The following is a 10671-nucleotide window of genomic DNA, read 5'->3' as shown; positions in this document are numbered from 1 at the left end:
AGTTTATAGATTTGGGAAATTGTTTAAATAGACATTCCTATAGCAAGATTATATATTATATATGAATATAATATAGATGTATAATATAATCAAGATTATATATTCATGCATATGTATATATGTGTTATACTATTATTTTACCTGTAATTTTTTATATCAATGAATCTAGTAACTAAGAGTTAGTCTCATTTTTTTTTTCCAAACACTAAGATTTTTCAACACTATCTGTTAAACAAGACTTTTCCCCTTTGGGAATATGGGATGTTTCTTATATTAGATATAAATATTTTTACTCACTAGAATCCAGTTCATGAATTTTAATTTTGTTCACTGATATGTTACTTAATACATCTATTATTTCCTTATTGCAGCTTTATAAAACTCTGGTAACATCTGACCAGAGATAAAAGAACATTCTCTTCCTTTGCAAAAATAAAAACAAAAAAAACCTTTTCCTTGATTCTTTCTGATAAAACCAGTATGTTTCATCTGAATAAACTTTAAAATAAAGGCTTAAGTTTTCTTGCAAGTTACATTTCAGATTTTTCTTGGTCTATGCTAAACTATTAATCATTCAAAAAGAGTTGATATTTCATAAAACCAAACAAATACATTTTTCCAGGAGAAGTATAAATCTTTCCCAGGGTTCAGTGTTTCAAAAGTTTCTGTATCCACGGAGTCATAGCTTTGTTTTTTATATAGTTCCATGACACAGCTTGATGGATTTGTTTTGAACATTGCATCTCTTACTGATGGGATAAGTTTTTAAATTATTGTTGGCCAAAAAGGAAAGCTGTTGACTTTTTTTTAAAACTACCATTCACAGGCTGGAAGCCTGTGACATGTTTTATGGTTATATTATATATCACTGACAATCTCAAGAAGCAATACATGAAAAAGTAATCTAGAAGTATTGATGTTGATCTCATACAGACACACAGAGATACATGCCATCTAAAGGTAAAGTGGTTGCTATTTGAGCAGGAAGAAACTCAAATCAGTATTTTTGTGTATATTGTGTGCCATGAAATGGAACTTGGCTAAAGGCTGTCCTTCAGCTTTGTGCTCAAAGGCTAGTGCTCATACCATTTGATCCACAGCTCCACTTCCGGGTTTTCAATGGTTAATTGGAGGTAAGAGTCTCATACACACTCTGGAGCTGGCTTCAAACCATGATCATCGGATCTCAGCCTCCTGAATAACTAGGATTATAGGTGTGAGCCACCAGAGCCTGGCTAGAAATCAATTTTTTTAATACCCCTCATTTTACAGAACAATAAAAATCAGACAGGCATACTAAAAAGCACAGGGGAGCCAAGTGCTTTCTGTAAGTTTGTACAGCCACTACTATTTGTAGCTCCAAGACCAGAAACTAGATTTAGAATATTACAAAGAGTTCTTCCATTCACCACTATGTATAAGAAAGTAAAAGAAGAAATACCAATCATGGATCTAGCATTCATTTTTTAAAAAGTAAAAGAAATTTAATAACAACAACAAAAAAAAACACTCTCCAATCTTTCAAGTGATAGAAAATATTAGTGCACTTCAAAGCAAGCATATATACAGAAGACACTTCATAAGAGCATGTGAGTTGGTCTGCATGCAGACCGTCATTGCACACCACGTTTATTATTTGTTTAGGACATAAAAGGAGAGCTATAAAAACTGACCATAGCTCTTCAAGCAAAGCAGGATTTACTGCAGACTTGATCATTGACTTCAAGCATGAGAGGCCCTCGGAATCAAACACGAGCCAGGGGACACAGTTTCTTTTTTTTATACATATAATATTTTTTGGGGGGGGGGTCGGTTGTGGGGCCTGAACTCTAGGCCTGGGCACTGTCCCTCAGCTCTTCAGCTCAAGGCTAGCACTCTACCACTTGAGCCACAGCGCCACTTCCGGCTTTTTTCTTTTTGCTTATGTGGTGCTGGGGAATCGAACCCAGGGCCTCATGCATGCAAGGCAAGCGCTCCACCACTGAGCCACCTTCCCAGCCCCAGAACACAGTTTCAATAGAAGCCCATTCTGAGCACAGCTTCCCAAAGCAATCTGTGGCACTGTGGCCACATTCCACCATGTCCAGACCACTTCCCACAACCACAGTAAAAATTAGTTGAGGATTTAAAGCTGGTGATTGTTTGTATTGTTAAAACACTGATAATGAGAGTATTTTAACGACCACACTCCATCTTGGCTCTCACGTTGTTGGGGACTGTCTAGGTCACTCTTGGTAAAGTTAGCATAGAGAATGTCTCAGGTCTAGACATGAGAGCCATGTTCTAAGTCTTACTGAACACACACAGACATGTATGTACCAATGTATGAATGTATGTATTATGTACATAGAGAGAGACATAGAGGAGAAACAAAGCCACGCCATTGTATCTCTAGTTTTATCTGGGTGCTTGTCCCTTAGCTTTTTTGCTCAAGGCTGGCGCTCTACCACTTGAGTCCCAGCTCTACTTCTGGCTTTTGGGTAGGGGATAAGAACCGAATGGAAGTTCTTGCCCTGGTTTAGCTTGGAGGCATGATCCTCAGATCTCAGCCTCCTGAGTAACTAGGATTACAGGCGTGAGCCACTTGGCACCCAATAATTTTCTCCATTTTAAGTGGGGAAACTGAGGCCCAAGAGGGTGAGGTCTCTTGCTCAATTTATGGAGCTAGTAAGCATTATATATATATATATATATATATATATATATAGAGAGAGAGAGAGAGAGAGAGAGAGAGAGAGAGAGAGAGAGAGAGAGAGAGAGAGAGAGAGAGAGAGAGAGAGAGATGACCTTGACCTTGAATCCAGGTATGGAGAGCCAGACTAGAGGAAGGAGAGGTTCTATCTATCTCTGACGATCTCTCTAATCTTGTTCTTTTTTTTAAATCTCATATCAACTCAATTCTAATTGATTGGCTTGCCTGAGATTATAGTGTCATCCATGTATTTTAATAAAGAAAACAACCACACAACCACATTCCTGAAAAACCAAATCAAGAAAAGCAAATGTACTTATTGTCATTTGAAAATGTCAAAGTTCCACAGTATTCAAAGGCTAAGTGGCCCCACTTGCAACAGATGTAGCAGCCCACACTCCGAAGGAGACCTCAAATGCACTGCTCTGATTTTAGGACAAACAAAAGTGATTACGGGAAACAAAGGCTTTTGATGACAAGGGATTCATTAAAGTGTCAACTCTCATCTTACCTCACGTACAATGAAATGGGCACCACTGTGTTAAGAATAATAATATATGACCAGAAAGTCAAGAATCCTGAGAATATGGAGTTCTTCTCTCCTTCGTTCAAAAAGAGGAAAGCTCTGAATTGGCCCCCGACTTCATTCTCCCAGAATGAATTTCCTATTGCAAGAATAATTCCCAAGCATACCAGAAACCCAAAAATCTGAAATGAGAAGAGAAGTTTGGTCAAGGTTAAGTTGAACCTTAAACTAGTCTCATAGTCTGATCACTTCTAAGTCACCCTCCCCCCCCAAAAAAAATGCTATTTGAGAGTCAAGTTATGCAAACCTCTTCTTACCTTATTGATATGGATAAAATTTAACATTTTCATATCAGGAACATGACTAAATATTTGACATAAATTTTTCTTATTCTCTCATTGGCTCTCTAGGGTATGTGTGTGTAAGAGAGGGGGGGGAGGAGGGAGGGGAGAGGGGGGAGGAAGGGAGGGAGGGAGGAAGGAAGGAAGGAAGGTAGGAAGGAAGGAAGGAAGGAAGGAAGGAAGGGAGAGAGGGAGGGAGGGAGGAAGAAATAGAAAATGACACTGTGGAAAATAAACTATGCAACCTGTGGGTACGGATGGAAGAACTAGCAATGAAGGGAGGGGTAATGTTGATCTAAAAGCAACGTACTCTTTACCTGACTTAAATAACCATAATCCCTCTGTACATAACGTTTATAATAACAATTCTAAAGAGTGTTTAAGTGGTCTCATTGAGGAAGCCCATGTGCCCCAATTTGCCCTGCGTGGCCTCAGTTCACATGTGGTCCAGGCCAACGCTGCTAATATACACTCAAATGTATCTTGTTTGAGTGATACATTATATGGTCACCGGAGACATAAAAACAAAAGCTAGAAAATGTCAGTAATAAAGATGAATCTCAGACTTGTCAAGACTCTTCCCTACAGAAATGGCTAGTCAACAATAAATATCATTAAATTAAAACAATTAAATTGCCTCATGACATCTATACTTTCTTTCTTTCTTTCTTTCTTTTTTTTTTGTCGGTCCTGGGGCTTGAGCTCAGGGCCTGGGCACTGTCCCTGAGCTTTTTAGCTCCAGGCTAGTGCTCTACCACTTTAACCCACAGCACCACTTTTGGTTTTCTGGTTTTTAATTGGAGATAGGAGTTTCATGGACTTTCCTGGCCAGGCTGGTTTAAAACCATAACCCAGCTTCCTGAGTAGCTAGGATTACAGTTGTGAGCCATCAGCACGGGACTATACTTTCCTTTTGAGATTTTTTTTTTAAGTAGCAAGCAGCACAAAAAAAATAGCAACCTTTTACACTATAGAAAAACAAACATTTGGAATCATAGTATTTAGAGAGACAGAAGATCATTAGTAGGAAGTTCAAACCCCAGACTTAAAAACAAACTCAGAAGCCATAGTTGGCAAGATGTCCTGGGGACTTTTTTTTTTGCTAGTCCTGGGCCTTGAACTCAGGGCCTGCATGCTGTCTCTGAGCCTTTTTTTGCTCAAAGCTACCACCTTGAGCCACAACGCCACTTATGGTTTTCTGGTGCTTAACTGAAGAGACTCATAGACTTTCCTGCCCAGGCTGGCTTTGAACTGTGATCCTCAGATCTGTTTCCTGAATATCTAGGATTATAGGCATGGGCCACTGGTGTCCAGCCTGGGGACTTTTCCTATGAAATGTCACACCATGTTAGGGGCTGGACCAACATTGTTGAGGGAGGAGTTGACCTAGAGACTGACAATTTATTCCCTCCTATTCTCTTTTTTCCTCCAAGAAAGAACCAGAGTTCCATGTTCCTACGCTTGCTTTCTTCTTTCTCTTCCTAATAAAATAAGGGCATGAGAAGATAGAGTTGGGGGAATCTTAAAGTATATTAGAAAACCATATAGGAGAAAAATGGTAGAATTATGGATGTCCAATATGCTACCGACTTGGTTCCTGTATCACACCAGCCACGTTCCTGTTAATGGTTGATTCTACATACTCATTGAACAGAACCGAAGAATTAAAACTAGCAATGCTTGGCATTCAATGCCCAACTTCAAGCATTCAAAAGCTGGGGTGAGTCGTTGCTTTACACCCCAAAATATCACCTTGTGATATCTACCTACCACCATGGTTAAGCAAGCCCTGGAAGTAAGGCAGGATATTTTACACTGGGAAGTGTAGGAGGTCACAGGCTGCCAATGAGCTGGTCACCTTACCACTGGGAAGGAATTCATTATCATCTAGAAAACAGAAGGGAGCTCAAATCAGCTCCCAGGGCGAATATTTAAATGCATACTCTACAAGCAGAGGGTAGACTTCCAAAAGAGAAGTCCCAGAGAAGCAGATGAAATCATGTTCTGACAACAATGACCAGCACCACTGCCTAATTTTGCTATGGCAACTTACCCATAATACTAGAGTATTCATCAGCCTATCGATGCTTGTCCTCTTAAACTTTGTCTTACCACTGTTCTGCATTAATTTAGTGTCAGGACCTGCAAGAAGAAAAAAGAAGACAACTAGAAGTGGCGCTGTGGCTCAAGTGGTAGAGCGCTAGCCTTGACACAGAAGCTCAGGGACAGTGCCCAGGCCCTGAGTTCAAGTCCCAGGACTGGCAAAAAATAAATAAATAAAAAAGAAGACAACTTTGGAATAATCAGATGATATATTCTTATTCCTGTCACTAATCTCTACTCATACCAATGTTTCTGAAAAGGAAAACCCATGTTCTTCAATAAAGAACAGTGGACATCAAGTTGTGGATAATTCTTAATTTGCAACTTGACAACAAACCTAAATATTGCACTGTAGTCTAAGTTCAGATAGAACATGGGGCTAAAAGGTTTCAGAAATGCTTTGTTGCAAAACTCTGAACATTAACAAGCTAATTTGGAGCACATACAGCTAACAAAGTCAAAGGATGGGAGGGAGGGAGGGAGGGAGGGAGGGGGAGGGAAGGAGGGAAGTAGGGCAGGAGGGAAGGAAGACTAGAAGGGAGGAAGGGAGGGAGGAGGGAAGGAAGGGAAGGGAGGGAGGGAGGGAGGCAGGGAGACAGGCAGGCAAGAAATTATATCCCACTCATGGAAGAATGGATACATCCTTGAAAATTTTGACTTAAAAGACAAATAGAAGCAAAGATTAGAGTCTCAGAGCGATTCACCGCTGGTCTTAGAGACTGTATCCCAGTGTCCTGTTCTCAGTCACTCATGTATAAAGGAAAGGCCACCCACATTCTCTCTGAATTGTTTATTAAAGGCATATGAACATTGAGGGTGAGAAGTATTTCTTTTGTAGCCAAGATCACAAAGACCAAATAAAGTTTGCTAAAAAGTGAAATAGAAACTAGTTGAACACTTTTTTTTAATGTACTTTTTCTTAGACATGCAGACATATACAAACGAATGATAGAATCTACTTTATGGGTTGTAAGCACTTAAATATATCCAGAGATATTTAGACTCATGACTCTTCTTCTCTTCATAGTCAAAGAGCTTGAAAGAAATCCCTATATTCATTCACCTAGTGCCAGCGGCTCACAGCTACAAACTTAGATAACTCAAGAGGCTGAGACCTGAGGATCGTGGTTCAAAGCTAGCCCAGGCAGACAAGCCCACTCTTATCTCCACTAAAAGTGGCACTGTGGCTCAAGTGGTAGAGTGCTAGCCTTGAGCACAGAGAGACTCAGAGACAGAGCCCAGGCCCTGAGTTCAAGCCCAGGACTGGCAAAAAAGAAAAGAAAAAAGAAAGAAATGTCAGGTTTGTCAAGCCAACTCTGATTCTTGGCAATAGGAATAAGCAGAGTTACACTACAAAGAGAAGGGTGAAGAATTCATCTGGGATTCTGGTTTTCATGATATCTGGGTATTCAATTCTTCAATGAAATGTCCATTGGATTCTGGAATGGAGAAAACTGACCATGATCATGACAACCCCTGCTCACCTATATTCTAGTTAAGTGTTCTGTGAACTTCTGTGCCCAGACTAAAGGCAGTGCAGACATTCTCGTCTTTACAATGGACTCCTGAGACTGAGAATGCAGGATACCATCACCAAAGAAGACAGATTCCCCCTTGTCCCTGGCTCAGCCCAGGGAGCAGGCAGCAAATACTGGGCTGAGGATGAAGTGCGAGAGAAAAACAGGAAAGGGAAGAAATAACATTTGTCAAGTACCCGCTTAAACATGGCACATCTCAAGCTCTGACAATGGACTCATTAGTATCTCCAGGCGACAACTTACGAAGCTTGAGAAACCGAAAAGTCATATTCCTGAAGCTGGTAAGCAAATCGGAGCCCAGATCTGCTACTCTGTGAACTTCCTTTCCACTGCCTTGGAGGAGACTTGGTTTTTGGATTTTTGGAGGTGGGGACAGTACTAGGATGTGAACTCAACACCTGAGTACCGTCCCTTGGCTTTTTGGCTCAAGGCTGGTGCTCTACCACTTGAATTACAGCTTCATTTCCAGCTTTTTTGGGGTAATTACTTGGCTGTAAGAGTCTCACAGACCTTCCTGCCCAAGTGGGAGCTTCCAGTGAACAGCAATCCTCAGATCTCAGCCTCCTGAGTAGCTAGGATTACAGGCATGAGCCACGAGTGCACAATTTCCTATTCTTTTTGTGTAAGAGCATTTTCCCCATAGAGACAGTTGTATGAAGGGGAACTTAGCCCCTGTCAGTGGCTCAGCACAGCGGTCTCACCATAAGATGGTGCAGCTGGTCTACAGTCCTGAATTAGTCATTCTAAGTAAGATCAAGTGCACATCAACTTGCTCATCCTTATGACAAGATTCCTCCATTTCTACAATGAGAAGCAAAGTAAGAGGGGATTTCCCATCAGAAAACCTTCAACCAGGGCACCAATGGCTCACACCTAGAATCCTAGCTACTCAACAGGCTGAGATCTGAGGATCACGGTTCAAAGCCAACCCAGGCAGGAAAGTCCAAGAGACTCTCTTCTCCAATGAACCACCAGAAAACCAGAAGGGGAGCTGTGGCTCAAAATGGTAGAGTGCTAGCCTTGAGTGAAAAAGTTCACAGACAGCACCCAGGCCCTGAGTGCAAAACCCACAACCAATAACAACAATAACAACAAACCTTTGAGAAACTTCCCTGTCATGATAGAAGAAAAGAAGTCTGAACATATGCCAAGCTCTCAATTTCTCTGCAAGAGCAATGCAAAGAAGGGAATAAACAACCACAGGTTTATTTCCCTGCTTAAGGACTAAAAGCATCTGATGAAAGACTCAATCGTGAAGTCAGACTCATCCCCAGATCAAAGTACTATATGCCTCATTTCTAGGGATTTCCCAAGTCCTTAAAATGGCAATGCTCCAAACACAAGAGCCACAGTAACGCCACACACGGCTCAGAGTATCTGGCAACAACTGGCCAGACTTTTCTAACTCTGGAACACTTTCGAGCCCTTAATGAGCAAATTTTGTTGTTGTTGAGGAAAGTCAGTTAAACAAAACAAAACATTCCCACGTTGATTGCACATAGAATCACCAGACCCAAAACGCATCTTAATTTTGTGTCACAATAAACAGGATTTTTAAAAAAAAATCAAAAGCTGGCAAATGAAGCCATGAGTACAAATTTGAGTGGCTTTGGGAAATGGAGCTACTGTAAGCTTCCCTAAGGAGGAGTGCCATCCTGGAAATCCATAGAAATAAAGTGGAACATGCACAGATGGCAAGCAAAAAGCCAGGCTCCGGTGGCTCACGCCTGTCATCCTAGCTACTCAGGAGGCTGAGATCTGAGGACCGTGGTTCAAAGCCTGCCCAGGCAGGAAAGTCTATGAGACTCTTATCTCCAATTAATGACCAAAAAGCCAGAAGTGAAGCTGTGGCTCAAATGGTAGAGTACCAGCCTTGAATTGAAAAAGCTCAGGGACAGTGCCTAGGCCCAGAGTTCAAGGCCAAGATTGGTGCCATTGGCAATGGGGGTGGAGGGGAGGGTGATAAGTCAAGCAATAAGAACAGAAGGCCCCCCCCTCTCTTTCTTCCCCCTTCCCAGGCTCCTCAGTCCTGTTTATGAACAAGAGAAACAGCTATAGGCCATAAACAAAAATGACAGCGGAGCCCCTAAGACGACTTTCCCAAAGGAACTGCTTGATCGGCCATATCAGCCGTATTTGCATTCATCCATCTGTTTAAAGCGGGCTGGCCAAATACATAGAATAACAGGGGTGATTGAGATGGAGTTAGAGAGAGAGAGAAATTAAACAGTGGCTATGTCCAAATCCCAGCAACCTTAAGGATAACTTCTAAGACATCAGTGGCTCCCATACACAGGGGCCTCTGGGCTATTTTCAGGGTGATGACATCCTTTCCTGGGGTCACACACTCTGAGGTCCTCCCCAGAGCAGTGTCTTGCCTGGAATGAAGAGCCACGGGTCCGTCTCCACGTGGCAAACGGATGGACTGAGGGGTGAGTGGGGGCAGCGATCTGGTTGTAGAGGGCTGTGAGCCGTACCTGCAAAAACGACCATTCCAAAACACCAGCTGGTGTTCCTCAGGGCGCAGCCTCTCAGGATGAGCTTCTGGTTGGTGAGCGCATGCTTGCTCCCCTTCCAGGTGAGGACTCCCGAGAATCTGTCTAATTTGTTGTTGGGCGCCTCACAGACAACAATCCCTAGGAAACAGAAAAGAAGAAAGTTTTCGGTCCTCTCTTGACAAGCCCACGGTACCATCCTGCTACAGTGTATTTATGTATTTATAATGCATAATATGCAGTGTCTTTTTCTTCCCTCTTAGATGTCACAGTATTTGGTGCACAGGACTATGCTTGGAAAATAAATGGAGAAACTACAAAGTTAAAATGAGAGGTGGGGGGGGAGTATACTGGGGCTTGACCTCCAGGCCTAGATACAGTCCCTGCGGGATTTTTTGGTTTTTGTTTTTTGCTGAAGACTAGTGCTCTACCATTTGAGCCACAGCCCCACTTCTGGCTTTTGGGTGGTTTAACTGGAGATAAGCGTCTCACAGACGTTGCTGCTTAGGCTGACTTTGAACTGTGGTGTGCAGATGCCGCCTCTTGAGTAGCTAGGATTATAGGCAGTCACCAGTGCCCAGCTCATCTGAATGTTTTTGTTTGGTTGGTTTTTGTCGGTCTTGGAGCTTGAACTCTGGGCCTGGGTGCTGTCCCTGAGCTCTTCAGCCCAAGGCGAGCGCTCTACTACTTGAGCCACAGCGCCACTTCCAATTTTCTGGTGGCTTATTGGGGGTAAGAGTCTCACAGCTTTTCCTGCCTGGGCTGGCTTTGAACCGCAGTTCTCAGATCTCAGCCTCCTGAGTAGCGAGGCTTACAGGTGTGAGCCACCAGCGCCTGGCTCATCGAACATTTTACAACACCATTTTCTACACTGCCCAAATAAGACTAGATGATAAGAGCCAAGAGATTTTTTTTTTAAGGAGTTTTTTTTTCTTTTTTCCTTTTTAACTCTGTTAAAACTTGTCTGGCAAGTTGC

The 10671-nt window shown here is 42.2% G+C and overlaps 1 protein-coding gene across 1 annotated transcript in view; it reads right to left on the bottom strand.

Moving 5' to 3' along the window:
• Positions 1-3203: 3203 nt before the first annotated feature.
• Positions 3204-10671, bottom strand: part of LOC138808850 (probable phospholipid-transporting ATPase IM) — a gene marked incomplete at its 3' end in the record, with an annotated part of 92500 nt that continues 85032 nt past the window's right edge. The window contains exons 13-15 of the mRNA XM_069995043.1: positions 9678-9836; positions 5613-5701; positions 3204-3400 (exon numbers count right to left, since the gene is read on the bottom strand). Of these exons, the coding sequence (XP_069851144.1) occupies positions 3204-3400; positions 5613-5701; positions 9678-9836 (445 nt within the window). The remainder of the gene's footprint in view (positions 3401-5612; positions 5702-9677; positions 9837-10671) is intronic.

This window comes from Dipodomys merriami, unplaced genomic scaffold (assembly GCF_024711535.1).
Source record: "Dipodomys merriami isolate MVZ:Mamm:240054 unplaced genomic scaffold, mDipMer1.0.p SCAF_48, whole genome shotgun sequence".
Lineage (NCBI taxonomy): Eukaryota > Metazoa > Chordata > Mammalia > Rodentia > Heteromyidae > Dipodomys > Dipodomys merriami.
The sequence above is the reverse complement of the archived record's forward strand: the minus strand, read 5'-3'. Positions and strand labels throughout refer to the sequence as shown.